This window comes from Chrysochloris asiatica, unplaced genomic scaffold (genome assembly GCF_000296735.1).
Source record: "Chrysochloris asiatica unplaced genomic scaffold, ChrAsi1.0 scaffold00304, whole genome shotgun sequence".
Classification (NCBI taxonomy): Eukaryota; Metazoa; Chordata; class Mammalia; order Afrosoricida; family Chrysochloridae; genus Chrysochloris; species Chrysochloris asiatica.
Window position 1 is genome coordinate 2,787,351 of NW_006408822.1, and position 14,978 is coordinate 2,802,328.

At 50.0% G+C, this 14,978-nt stretch overlaps 1 protein-coding gene across 2 annotated transcripts in view; it reads right to left on the minus strand.

Moving 5' to 3' along the window:
* The window catches only part of SIRPA (signal-regulatory protein alpha), a 45,306-nt gene extending 31,062 nt beyond the window's left edge, over positions 1-14,244 (minus strand). For both annotated transcript variants that reach the window (XM_006874850.1, XM_006874849.1), the window contains exon 1: positions 14,166-14,244. In XM_006874850.1, coding sequence (XP_006874912.1) covers positions 14,166-14,244 — 79 coding nt within the window. The remainder of the gene's footprint in view (positions 1-14,165) is intronic.
* Positions 14,245-14,978: the final 734 nt, after the last annotated feature.

Genomic DNA, 14,978 nt, shown 5'->3' on the forward strand with positions numbered 1-14,978 from the left:
AAGAAAGGGTGTCAGTGTGTGTGTGTATCAGTGTGAGAGAGGGTGTCAGTGTGTGTGTGTGTGTCAGTGTAACAGAGGGTGTCAGTGTGTGTGTGTGTCAGTGTAAGAGAGGGTGTCAGTGTGTGTGTGTATCAGTGTGAGAGAGGGTGTCAGTGTGTGTGCGTCAGTGTGTGTGTCAATGTGAGAGAGGGTGTCAGTGTGTTTGTGTGTCAGTGTGAGAGAGGGTGTCAGTGTGTGTGTGTATCAGTGTGAGAGAGGGTGTCAGTGTGTGTGTATCAGTGTGAGAGAGGGTGTCAGTGTGTGTGTGTCAGTAAGAGAGAGAGTATCAGTGTGTGTGTGTGTGTGTGTGTGTCAGTGTGAGAGAGGGTGTCAGTGAGTGTGTGTCAGTGTGAGAGAGGGTGTCAGTGTGTGTGTGTGTGTCAGTGTGAGAGAGGGTGTCAGTGTGTGTGTCAGTATGTGCATGTCTCGTGTGTGTCAGTGTAAGAGAGGGTATCAGAGTGTGTGTATCAGTGAGAGGGAGAGGGTGTCAGTGTGTGTGTCAGTGTGAGAGAGGGGTGTCAACATGTTTATGTGTATCAGTGAGAGGGAGAGGGTGTCAGTGTGTGTGTCAGTGTGAGAGAGGGGTGTCAACATGTGTATGTGTATCAGTGAGAGGGAGAGGGTGTCTGTGTGCATGTGAGTGTGTCAGGGTGAGTGAGAGACTTGTACAAGAGTGTGTCTGTGCCCACGACTATGAAAATCTTGTGATGGGTGTGAGCAACAGTTGTGTGTGATGGTGTGTGGGAGAGTGAGCACAGGAGTGGCATGTATGTGAGTGATGTGTGCACATGGGTACATGTGTGAGTGTGTTACGAGTGTGTGGGGGGATGGGAGTGGGTGGGTGTACAGGCGAGTGTGGAAGTGAGGTTCAGGTACTCCAATAAGTATTGGGCAATAGGTGTGACAGATGACGTGGGCCCACTGTATACACCCTGGTGTGCCCAGGCCCTGATGTCTGAGTGTGTGAACATGCCTGGCATGGCTGAGTCCACTTGCCATGAGCATGTGAGAGGAAGAGGAGGGGGGAGGGGGGGGACATCCCCTCAGTTCCATCAGCTTCTGGTGGGTGAGACCCTGTGGAGCAGCATCCGGTAAAGGGCCCTGACCTTGAGGGGCACCTACTGTGTGCTCACCCAGGATACAGCAGGTGTGAGCAGGTCTCTAGAACTGTCCCATGAAAGTCACAACCCTGGGGAGGTAGGAGGTATGGAGATGGGGCTTGGGGCTGGATATGGAGGAGGCTGAGAAGAGGGTGGCCAGTAGACACCACAGTTCCTGAGGAGGAAGCTCTGGGCCCCACCTGACATTGGTTTTCCTCTGAATTTGGACTGATTCAAGTCCTCCTAACCCTTACTAAGACCACATTGTGCTGCTGGGCCCTGTCCTCCGTGCTGATGACACAGACATGCCCCACCTTTGAGACTCTTAAACTGGTGAGACAACATGGTGACCATGCAGAGGGCAGTCAGTGTGTGGCAAGAGGAGACCTAGGAGGTCTTGGGATAGGAGTAGGATCAGGGAAGGCTTTCTGGCAGAGGTGGCACTTGGGCTGGGTCTAAAGGGTGAGTACAGAGGCTGGGGCAAGGGAAGGCATTCCAGGAGGAAGGAATCACATGGGCAAAGACTAGAGTTCTGGGAGCTCATCTCCTGTACCTGAGCTGGGATGAGGCTAGCCTTGGGACTGGGCTAACCTAGAAGGGTGGCTTTGGTTGATCACCTGTCGCTGGGAGTGGTGTAAACCCTCCACACTGGAAGGACCCAGCTAGCCCCTACTCTGCAGCCAACACAGATGGGGTGCACTTGGTGCAGTAAATAAGGTGACATGGGGTTCAGACACTCTCTCCTCCACCCACCCCACTCCAGGCAGCTCTCAGAACTGATGTGCCTTGTAGGGAAGGGGTAGACCCTGCCTGTAGCAGGACAACTCCTAGGGTGCCAACATGGCCCAGAGTTGGCTTAAAATGCCTGTTCTGATCATCCCTACCAGTGTGACCCCACAAAGTCTCTTTTCTGTAAAGCTCCATTGTGTCACCTATAAAAGAGGACACTGCCCCTACCCAAGGGCAGATGCTCAATGGCTAGGAGAGCTGGACTGGGCAGTGTGCACCTCTCCCCCTCTCCTCTCTCCAGGCCCTACACACAGTCTATTAGCAGACCTGCCACTTCTACTTTGAAGACCTGACCAGACTGACCTTGTTTCACCACATCCATGCAGCCACCAGCCCTCACTTGAATCCTATTGCCTCCCTACACTCGTGGCCACACTCCACTCCACTCACCTGGCAGTCAGAGGTGCCTTGAGAACCCAAATCAGGTAACAATCCTCCTGTGATCAGAACCCAGCTGCAGTCCCAGTTCAAAGTGAGATCCAGAGTCTTTATGTTGGCCTACAAGGCCCCACCACCCTGCTCTTATACAACCGTGCCAGGTTCTCCACTCACCGCAGGGCCTTTGCACTTGCCATTCCCTCTACCTGAAACTCGCATCCCCTAGATATGGACAGGGTTGGCCCCTGATCTTCAGGCCTAGCCTAAAGGCTTCTCTGGCCACTCTGGAAAATAAACTCTGTGCCTTTGCTCTGTTTTAATTTTCTACATATCACCCACTACCTGTTGTATGATAAATTTGGCTGTTAACTTCTTTAGTGTCCCTAGACTTATTCATAAACAATTTGCGACCACCAGGGCCTTGGTTTGATTCCTAGCTTAGCATTGGTTGAATGGATATTTTGGTTTGAATTCTAGCCACAAAACCCCAGGACGTGTCTTAACCCCTCTGGGCCTCTGGTTCTACATCTGTCAAATGGGGCTAATACTGAGAATACTAGGGCTGTTCTGAGCATGAAATGGGCTTAGCACTGTGCTGACACAGTGTAAGTACTCAGCACAAGGCAGTCACTGCCATGCAGCCGGATATTTACGGACAGAAGATCACAGCCTTAAGCCAGAGAGACTACGCGTTCTCCCAGGGCAGAAGCAAGCCTGCTTCAGCATATGCTCCAGACCACCCTGGACCTGTGAGCAGACTGAGAAGGCTAATAGCAAGGAGGACTGATGGCAGGGCGGCAGTGGGGCAGCAGACCCCACTGAGCACTTACTGGGTTGACAAAGAACATGCTTGCAGTATGGCCCATTTACAAAGTGGGAAGGGGAGAACTCTAAACATGTGTGTACTGGTGATACCTTACACTTAGCAAGCGAGACTGGGAGAGGCTGGAAGAAGCACCCACCAGCCACTGGGCTTGTCTTGACAACCAAAAGACCTTCAGTCCCATCTCCCCATTTTGTAGAGGACAAACTGAGGTCTGGAAGTCAGTCTGGGAGAGGCCAAGAACTCAGGTCTCCAAAGCATCCCTACAGGACAGGCCCTGTCTGAACACCATGTGGATTGGGTCAGAGAGGGAGAAGCCTTCCTGAAATGCTCACAGCAACCCGTGATTTGAGTGTTTTTTTTTTTTTACCATCCATCCTTACAGATAAAAAAGCTGAGAGCCAGAGAGGCAGACAAGAGGCAGAGCCGGGGTCAAGCACAGAAGGCTGGCCTCAGAGCCTATGACCCCCACGTGTGGCCCCTCCAGCTTCGGCTGCTGGACTCTCAGGCTGCCAACAACACATGCACACATTTCCCAGCCAAGCTGAAGGCCCTCTTAAAAGCAGCACACATTTCTCCAATGGCATTTGCCAAGGTTCCAGCCCACTGTGCTGCCCACAGCAGACAGTCTCTGGATGGACGGTGTTTTTCTCCAACCTGACACTATCCACTGATGCCTTTTATAGAGCTTTTTGTAGCTCGCAGAAAGCACTTCCCATGGCTCTTAGCTCTCTTAACCCTCAGCAGTCCTTGTACAGTTAAGAGTGGTGGCAGCTTTTCCATTTTTCTGATGGGGATACTGAGGCTCAAAGTGGGGAAGGCACTTGCATGACAGTGCACAGTTCAGCACATGGGACATGTTGGACTGGAATTCAGGAAGGTGCCCCACACCTGATGTCTTCCCCAGTGCTTCCCCCGTCCTTTACAAGAGGAAAGGCACAAAAGGCATCAGGGCTGGACCAACAGCGCTGAAAGTAGTAGTTGAGAGCGGTGAGTTTCAAGGTCTCCCAGCTGCTCAGTAATGGAACAAGGATTCTATCTTCTCTGTGGTGCCCCAAAGCATGAAATGATGAGAACATAATACCTGCTTGGATGCTATCTGAAAGGCTGGAGGTTTCAGGGTACCCAGAGATGCCTTGGAAGAAAGGCCTGAAGATTTTCTTCCAAAAGAAAGCCATCAAAAGTCTAAGGGAGCACAGTTGTATTCTGACACACATGATATTGCCATGAGTCAGAATCAACATGACAGCAATTGATTTAGTAACAGGCTAACAGGCATTGACACTTGCCTGGCACTGCTGAGAGCAGAACAGGCTCACCTGACCTCCAGGGTGACCCAGCAAGAGTGTTATCTGTATCCCCATTTCAGATAGGATGAGACAGAGGCTCAGCTCTTGGCCAATGTCACAGAGGGGGTGAGAGGTCTGACTCTGCATGCATCCTGCCCCATTGCATCATACCGCCTTGGTGAGGAGGGTGAACCCGGGGAGGGGAGAGCAGCTCTGATTGCATCACGCTTCACCGTCTGCACAGCACCTGCTCATGCATCATGCCTTTTTAACTGGGGCAGGCAGTTTTAGGAAGTCGGAGCTTTCAGCACAAAATCTGGGGTTCTGGGTTCCTCCCCCAACCCTTGCTTGCACTGGTATTTTGTGTTCCCTGATGTTTTAGGGCAGAACAACAGTCATCCACCTGGGTGCTACATTGGTTAGGGCACGGGCTCTGGTGATGCCTAGTAGTGCCCACCTTATTTCTACATTCATCAATATACATTAATCTCCCAGGCCCAGCATCTACCACAATGGATCTTATATTCTAGTTGGGGAGACAAGGCTGAAATAATGAAACAAACACACAAATGGACAGGAGAGCTAGGGAGCAAACCAATTTGGCCTGGTGATAGAAGACAAGGGGGAACCTCCTTTAGAATGGGGTGCTCAGAGAAGGAGACCAGAAGGAAGCAAATTAGGCCACGGAAGTGTTGCAGCAGGAGACAACAGCAGTGCAAAGGCCCTGGGGTAGAAAACAAGCTGCACGTGAAGGACAGAGAGGGCTATTGTGGCTGAAGCCTATGGAGTATGGACAGTGCAGTATGAGAATAAGCTGGTAAAATGGATGCAGTCCAGAAGGCCCCACACTGTACAGGCCATGGTACAGAGTTTGATCTTTCTCTAAGTATAGAGGAAACCACTGAAATTCTCTGAGCAGGACCTGAGATGAGTTGTTCACTGCAGCTGCTATGGGGTGAAGAGACTGAAGGGGGTAAAGGTAGAAGCAGGAGAGCCAGGGATGAGGACGATACAGCCTTCAAAGGCCTGCCTGGCTCTGCGATCACAAATTGTGGGAGAGTGGGCAAGTCCCATTACCTCTCTGAGCCTCTGTTTCTTCATCTGTCTGATGGGTCTAATAATCCTTCCCGTCTCAGAACTATGCTGAGAATTCCCTGAGACAATGAAAAGAGTAATGATCCAGCACATGGGCTGGTGTACTCAATGCAGGTCGATTGATGAACAAAATCCTCCTTGATCTGACTGTGATGACTGTCCTAACCCACATTGGCCTCACTGCTCCTTCTGGAACATTCCAAGATCATCTCACTTCAGGGCCTTTGCAGGTGCTGTTCCTTCTTCCTGGAGTGCCCGTTCCCTGATAGCCCAAGGGTGGGGATGTCCCTCAGGCATACTCAGGGCTCTGCTCCTCAGAGAGGTCCTTACTCTGTCCCCACCTCCCCAAATCCCTGCTCAGGTGTCCTTCTGAGAACCTGCCTCTCAACCTGACATGATTTGTTCACGTGGGTTTATTTGTTACTTCATACTAAAATGGCACCTCCTTGTTGGTGGGCATTTATGTCTATCTTGTTTCCGGTTGTACCCTCAGTACCTAGAACCACATTTCCCTCTTAGCTGTTATTGTTGTTGTTGTTGTTAAGTGCCACTGAGTGGGTTCTGACTCATGTCGACCCTCTGTAGGGTTTCCAAAGTTGTAGATCTTTGCAAGAGTAGGAAGCCTCGTCTTTCTTTCACGGAGAGGTTAGTGGGTTCAAACTGCCTGTCGACCTTGTGGTTTGTAGTCCAGTGCTTATCTTACAGAGTCACCATGTTCCCATTCCACTTAGTAGATGCTTATAAATATTTGTTGACAGAATAATTGAAATGACAGTGACCATAAGGATAATAGAGTATTAAGAGCAAATAGTCTTTAACTCTTACCCTCTGTGTGGCTTGAGGCAGGGCCCAGTTTGGCTTGGGGAACTCAGTCTCCCTATCTGTAAAATGGGAGAAGGACTGCACGATTTCTGGTTCCTTGTGAGGCTAAGGATGCTCATCTAGAAATGCACATAGAGTGTGGGTGGGATGGAAGGGTGCAGAGTGTCTAGCATTCTCTTTAGAATGTCACAGCAGAATGAGGGGCAGGTGGAACAAGGATTGCTATGAGTGTTGATAGCTATAGTTTGTCACACCATTTTTCTTCTAATTTTGAATGTTTGAAAATTTCCAAAATAAAAAGATACAGAAGACATGATAGCCCATTGCTTACTCCCTGATTCCAGTCTCCCTCTGGCTCCTGGCGACAATTGGCAGCATCTAGCATCCCACGCCCCCAAATGGATGTGCTAGGAAATCTCCAGACACCAAGAACCAAGTCTACAGCATCACAACTCCCTTCTCAGCTGTTCTACACCTCCCTGGACTGAGAGTCTGGCAAGGCACCTGGCAGGGAAGAGTCACCTTGCACAGGGCTCCATCAGACAACTCACCCCCAGGATGGCCGGATGACAGCAGGAAAATAGTGCCACCTGTGAGCCTTGATGCTTCCTTGCCCAGTACGGGGTTGGAAACACATTGTGGAAGCACCTGCTGCCTCCCCTCCAGGAGAGCACATGCATGAACAGAAATCCTAGAGACACATCAAGAAGGCAGGACATCAGCACCTCTGGGCCTCGTGTCCCTTCCTGTCAAACAAGACAAAGAGATAGCTAAGGAATGGTGCAGTACTTAACAACATGGGCTCTGTGGTCAGACTGATCTGGAATGCCACCCTGACTCTGACATGAATTGTGTGGCCTTGAGAAAATTGCTTTGCCTCTCTGATTCTTGCTTTCTTCGTAGGTTAAATGACCTGATGGTAATGGTACTGACCAGCCAGGGTAACTAGATACTGCTGGGGTCAAACACACCAAGTGCCGAGTCCAGGAAGTGACTGGAAAGGAGACCCCCTATTACTATTTTATTATTCTCCCATGGAATCAGGGTCCTGTCTGATGGAACAGTGGGGACCAGCCCAGCCAATTTTCGAAATCCTTGACCTGAACCACAGGTGGCATCTCACCCAGGCCTGCTACAGCTCTGCTGGGTGAGTGTGGCAGTCCCTTCCTCTCTCTGGATCTCAGTTTTCTTAGCTGTATGATGGGGGGCTGGTTGAGGGAATGGCCTGCTCTCTTTCGTCCCCTCCAGCTTCCCAGGGCTGGGAATCCACCTGGACAGAGACAGCGAGAGGCGGGCAGTGCAGAAGGAGCCAAGTCCCCAGAGCCAACAATGAAATCACACTATCTGGAGTTCATGCCACTTGTCCATCTCCCAAAAGCCTCCAGCTGAATGGCATCCACCCACTTAACAGCTTTTGTTGTTTTTTGGGTACCAACTGTGTGCAAGAAGCTGTTCTAGGCACCTTATAACACCAAAACCAAAACAAACACTGACCAATTGCCATTGAGTTGACTCTGACTCACGGAGACCCCATGTGTTTCAGAGAATAATGGCTCTATAGGGTTTTCAATGGCTGTGATCTTATGGAAGTAGATCACCAGGATTTATGTTGCTTCCTTCCGGGTGGATTAAAACTGACAACCTTTTGGCTTGTGGTGGATATCAAATCATTTGTGGTCCCCAGGACAATGGGCAATCCCAACTTTATAGATGCAGAAATGAATGAATGAAGTGATGAAGATGATCACAACATTGGCTAACAGATATGGAGTGCTCACTACAGGCCAAGCACGACTTCAAGCATTATAGCCACATGAATTGACTTAATCCTTACATAAAGTAGAGTTGTTAATATCACCCCTCTTTTACTGATGGGGAAACTGAGACACAGGAAGTCCAGTTAATTGTCAAGTGGGCAGTAGAGCTGGGATTCGCACTGAGTTCTGGCTCCAAGCCCACAGGCTAGCACTAGGCTAAGTCGTAGCTGTACATGGAGAGGCTCAATAACTCACTGATGTAGCAGAGCATGATGTGAACAGCTGTTCAACATGCAGGGGTATAGCCATAAAACAAGAAGTAAGTAGAAAGTAGCCTCAGACGGGGCGCAGAGAAAACCCTGAGGTGAGGGTAAGGAGGAGGGAGAAGTCCCCTGGAGTGCAAGGAAGAATCTAGACACAAGTGGAATCTAGAAGGATGAATAAGACTTACACATACAAAGGCCAAACTTGCTGTTGTTGAGTTGATTCTGACCCATGGGGACGCCGTGTGTTTGAGAGTAGAATTGCACTCCATAGGATTTTCTATGGCTAAAATATTATAGAAGCAGACTGCCAGGGTTTCTTCCTCAGCATCACTGGGTGGATTCAAAATGCCAATCTTTGAGTGAGGAGCCAAGCACAAAAACCATTTGTGCCACCAAAGACACAAAAAAACCCAAAACGGTTTTCCATGGTTATTTTTCAGAAATAGATCAACAGGCATTTCTTCCAAAGCTCCCCTGTTGTTATGTGCCTTGGAGTCGGTTCTCTAGGTAGACTTAAACTTCCAACCTTTCAGTTAGCAGCTGAGTGCATTGGCAGGGAGGTGCAGGAAGGTACAGCTGAAGTAAGGGCACTGAAATGGAAGGGGCAAGGATTCAACCAAGAACGTTTCCCTAACAGTCCATGGCCATATGTAAATGAGAGGTATGCAAATCACAGACCTCTTGTTCATACAAGTTTGGAGAACACTGGAGTAAATATGGATCAGCTTGTGATTCCACACTGAGGGATTTCTCAGGATCTCAAAGGCGCTAATGCACAGGAATGGCCAAGAAAGCGTTGGCCAACAGGGAGGAAGCCTTGCTATCTTGCAGCATCTCAACAAGCCAGTTGGAAAACATGTGGTTAGAAATAAAGCCAGTGAGGGAGACAGCCCAGACCTACTGCTAAAGTTATCTTTAAAAAAAAAAAGAAAGAAAAGAAAACTTAGACCCACTCAACAGTTTTGAATAGGGGAGTAACATGATCTGAGCTGTGTTGACAAGCCAGAAATCTGAGCACATTTAAAAAGAGAGAAGAAAAACCTCCGTCAGTCCAAGACGACAAATAAGAAAATAACCTGTCGCAGGAAGCCATTGGAGGTAGCGAGTGAGTGCATGTGGGATCGGTGTAACACTTTTAGACTCCCTTCCTCTCACACACCCCCTCTCCATCTGTCGCAAAGGGCACCAGGAAGATGCAAGGAGGAATGTTCCAGTTCTGGGGGCTCCAGAGCTCAGCAGCCCAGATGAGGGGGCTCTTATGGTGCCACGTCACCCCTCAGGCATTGTCATCTGTGAGGGCCAAAGGGCTGTCAGCATTTCCATCAGAGAAATGCGATGACTCTGCCTCAGAAGGAAGCCTTCTAGAAATCTCCATCTAAGGCCAGGAGGAGCTCCTCCTGTCCTGGGCCTTCAAACTCTCCTGCTAGATCTCAGTGATCCTGATTAAGACATTAAACTTCTCCTGCTTCACAGATCACCCAGGGAGGTATAGATTAAAAACTCAGGCCCCTTACCACATATCCTTGACAACTTTTGTTGTTAAGTACTGTGGAGTCAATTCTGACTCATAGTGAGCCTGCACAGGGTTTCCGAGGCTGCAAATCTTTACAGGAGCAGAAAGCCTCATCTTTCTCCCACGGTAGTTTCGAAGTGCTGACCTTGAGGTTAGCAGCCCGATTTGTAACTGCTATGCTACCAGAGCTCCTTTGACAACTTTTAGACTTGGATTAGTGTTGAGATACTCTAGGTGGTACAAATGGTTAACTTATTCAGCGAAGGTTAGAGGATCAAGTCTGCATACAGGCACCTTAGAAAGAAGGTCTGGTGGTCTATTTCTTTTAAAAAAAACAAAACAAACAAACAAACAAACAGAAAAACAGCTATTGAAAATATTATGGGCCAAACACCTTACATGTTTGGAGATTTAGGATCATGGCTTCATGGGACTTGCCAGTTACTGCCCTAATAACATATTTAGTGCTTCTGTTCTACCTCTTCGTTCCTTGAATAGGGCCTGGGGTCTTGAAAGCTTGCAAGTGACCATCCAAGGTACAAGAATTGGTCTGTATTTGTTTGGAGCAACAGTGGAAGCAGGAGTCAGAACAGGAGGAAATGGAATGTCTGGCTAATTGCCTCCACGAACAACCACTTCCTTTTTGCCATCGCACCTGACTATCATTATTCAACATTCTGTGGTCAAAGATTATATACAAGAATCCTGATCAAAAGGGAGGAGTTGAAGAACAGAATTTTAAATTCTTATGGACTGCTGACTTTCTGGAGCTATGAAAAATGGATTGAAACTATTGCCCTAAGATAATCTTTAAAACAAAAATGTTCCCTGAGGTCTTTTTAAAACCAAGCAATCCTTTAACTTAACTAGCAGAGCATGTCTGCCTTGAACACTGTACTCTTTTAAGAACAAGATGGGATCAAACTGACAACAGCAACTGGAAAGATTAGATAGGAAACATAGGGGCCAGTGAGTTTATATTAATGGGAGAGGAACAATTCAGAAAAGGAGGGTAAAAATGGCTGTACCACTCAAAGGACATCATCAGTGTCACAGAACTGTACATGTAGAGTTACTTGTTGAATTGGTGTATGTTTTGCTGTGAGTATTCTCAACAACAAACATAAAATAAATGATTAAAAAAAAAAGGGAAAAAACCCTATGGAACATAGTTCTACTCTGACACACATGAAATTGTCATGAGCTGGAGTTGACTCAATGGCAACTGGTACCAGTAATCAGTTTTGGACTCAATTTTCCTCATCTGTACAATGGGAATAACAGCTCCCTCAAGTTTCGCTTTGCTAATCTAACGAACTTATGAAGATAAAGCATTCAACACCCAGCCTGACGTGGTTGGCATTCAATGAATGTTGGTTCTCCTCCCTTATCTCAACACATGGTTCACTTCAGGACTTCATGCATGCTGAATGACTGCATGAAAAGGAATGAATCACACCATGAGTCTCTGCGGTGTTGCTAAAGGAATAGCTAATGGTCAGAAAGTACCCAGAGAATACCACAGCTATAAAGGATCTTCCAACAGCCCAAGAACATTGGGGCCAAAGTCCCCATCTTCCTTCTCTTATGAAAGAAGAAGTGAGATTAACTATCACTTAGGAAAGTACAGAATACCACCAGCATGTTACCCTAATACATAAAACGTCACAGGTTCACCAGAGGGCCCTGTTTTACCCCAGCATGGCCTGGTCTCTTCCAGGCCAGAGGAAAGAAGTGAATGAGAATTGTTCCGAGGTCTGCTGAGAAGAAGAATGATCCTGAGCTCTCAAACCTAGAGGCTAGGCAGGCTGAACCCCCACAAATTCAGTGAGTTGGCTAAAGCCCTAGATGTAGCCTGCTGTTGCAGAACCAGGCTACCCAAATGTCCCCAAGTTGTGGTCCCTTGTCCCCCAGTCTCCTCCACCTAGTTTCAGTATCTCCCTCAGCACAGCTGCTTTAGAACTCAGGCCTCACGTTGGCTCCAAGAACACAGGTTGCCGACTTCATTAGTATCTTTTTAGAATTTACCTTTGGCAGCCTTTGTGCTGAAAGCAATCTTTAGAAACTTCTTCCCCTGCCTCCCCCAACCAAGATAATCCACATGACCAGCCCCCTTTCACACAGTGATCATGTGAAGCTGCAGCCATCACGTGACACCTCCCAGGCAGACAGTTCTGCCTGAGACACTAGTAGTCATTCAATCCAAAGCTGCCTTTGCTAAATCTGACATTTGAGCTTCTCACTCGAACAAATCCATTTTCTTAGAAAATTGGACAACTGCCTTCTTCTACCTTCCTGCCCTTCTGTCCTGCCTCTCCTGCTTTGTCATAAATTCCATGTATGGAGCCACTGAAGGAGGGGCCAGAAGTCCAAGCCATTAGCCAAACCAGGTGAATTTCATGGCAAGGCCTAGAGGGTGACCACAGGACCCCCAAAAATCAGGTTGAAGGGTGCTGAGAGGCTTGAGCTATGACAGTGATATCCCATCCCCTCCCCACCACCCTCAACCATGAAATCCATTCTACCCTCCCAAAATTGATTTATTTCAAAGTTAATATCAGCCCCTCTGCTGCTTCCACTTTTTCAGGCTATTGATGCTGAATGGATTGGAACGGAAGTTTTATGGCCTAATCTTTACCATTTTATAGATTGTTTTTATAGGCAAAAGGGGGAGATTTGCCACCAGAAGGGTATTGATGCTCCCAGCCAGCACCCGGGCAAAGGCAGGCTGCCCATATGAACACTTGTTAATCAGCACCACCGTTCATTTGTCAAGAACTAAACCAGAGTCCGAGTCCGAGAAGAGTCTGAAATAGATACGTAGAAATGAACTTGGGCCCAGTTCCCCAATGCAGGAAAATCAAGCACTGGTGAGAGGAAGCCAGGAAGGATGGTGGGGTCAGAACTTTGGACTTTTGCAAGGGTCTCAAAAAGGAGCAGATTGGAGATGCCAGTCACAGACACATAAAATATATCAGTACTTCCTTCCTCCCAGTTAGGGGCCCACTGGAACTGAATGAGGTGGTGGTGGTGGGGTGCCCATGTGGATTCCCAGGGCTCAGGGGAAACCGGGCAGAGAGAAGCTGCTGTCTACCCCTACTTCTCCCTCCACCCACTCTTTTCCAATTCTCCCTTTTTCCGCTGCTATAAGATGGTTACCAGTCTCCAGGCAAATGCAAAAGGAAAGGTGTGTGTGTGTGTGTGTTTGTGTGTGTGTGTAGATACTGAGCTCATCCCTCCCTCCGTCCTCAAGAGTGGAAGGTACAGAGAACTCTCTGCTGACACACAGGCTCAGGAGGTCAAACAACAACATCCCCGTTCTGCTCCCACCCTCTTCCACACCACTTCTCTGACCCCACTACTCCCACCCTCCCAGGAGACTCATGATTTTGTAAAACCCCTTTAAGAAGCTGGGCCCCTAAATGGTGACCTCACTCCTTGGCGAACACACACAGTAGCCTTCACAGTCTGCCTGCTGATGACAGCCAGGTGTTTGATGTAGGCCAACAAAAAGACAAGCTCAGAGCCACAGGTAACAGCCTCCCAGAGCACCTGAGCTGCTGGGAGCTACCGGGGAGCTGGAGAAGGCAGAAGGAGGGAGCCGACCTACGGGAAGGAGAGTGGTAGGAACGGAAGGCAAGGAGGCAACCAGGCAGCTTGAGGCTTTGGGCAACGAGAGGGGCCAGCCACTGTGTTTTCACATTAGGATCTGTTGTTCACAACAGCTCACCCCAGGGTTATCGTGGCCTCCTGTCCTCCCTCTCTCGTACGCACACACTAAGGCTGTTTACTCGCTTACCAGACGGTGAGAACCCTCTTGCTTCATACTAACCCCCTGCTTCTGTTCGGTTTCTGTTTTCATCCCAGGTAGCCAGGATGACCTCTGCCCCCAGTCCCCTGTCTCAGACCCCAAAATCAAACATGTGGAAAACAAAAGTCCAGGGCCAGAGGAGCTGGACGCCCTGCTCATTAAATACAGGCAGCCTGCCTCCCCTATGGGGTAGGGGCTAACTGAGCCAACTCAGAGGGTCTGCCACAGCGTCCAGTCCAGCGCCGGCATGGTCTGGGTCCAGAGAGACAGACTGTGAAGTAGGGACCTGGGTTCTATCCTTGATTGTGTGACCTTGGGCAAGTGGCTGGCCATCTCTGGGCCTCAGTTTCCGCATCTGTACCCTAGGTGACAGGCATCTCTTCCCCTATTACCGCTCAACATAAGCCGAGTAGCTCCAAGTGGTGGGCTGAAAAGCCTGGGCCCACAGTTTGGGGTGGGGGTAAGAGGCAAAGGGGTGCTTACCTGGCCAGGCGCAGGACGCAGCAAGCAGCAGGCAGAGCAGCGGCCCGAGGCGGCCGGGGGCCGGGCCGACGGGCTCCATGGGCCGCGGCTGCGGAGCGAGGAGGGAAAGCGGCCGTGAGTGCGCGCTCAGGCGGGCGCAAGCTGGAGCGGGGAAATGACTAAGGCTCCCCTCCTACCCCCCGCCCCCCGCCTCCCTTCCCGGCCGGGCTGCCCCCTCCTTGTACTGGCGCCCGGGGCGGTGAGGAGCGGTCGTCCCCGCAGCGATTTTCGGAGACTGCCTCCCCCACTCTGGAGAGATTGAGAGACGGAAAGGGGAGACCCCAAGCGCGCGAGAAATAAAGCCAAAGACGGGCAGAGAGAGGCGGCGGGAGAGAGAAACAGACCCAAGGGAGCCAGGCAGAGAGCCAGAGTGAGACACAGAGAGGCAGAGAAAAAGAGGGAGAGAGAGGGAGAGCGAGCGAGCGAACAGGCGAGCGAGAGAGAGAAAGGAGTGAGCGAGCAGCGCGCAGACCGAGACAGACAGCGCGGGAGAGAGGAGGGACTGGCGGGCTGGGGCGAGGGGCAGGCACGGCCGCCCGAGCCGCCCGGAGCCGCCCCCGCTGTAGCCCAGTTGCCCCTCCCGGACTCCTCCGCGGCGCCAGCGGCTCGCCTGGCTCCAGCCCGCAGTCCTGGCCGCTGATCCGGTCCCCCAGCAGCCCGGCAGCCTCCTCCTTCCCTTTTCGCCTCCCTCTTCCCGCCGGAGAAGGTTGCGGGGCTCGGTTAGGGGGGGAGGGGGGGAACGAGCGCGGGCCGCGCAAAGCGCAATGGGCTACG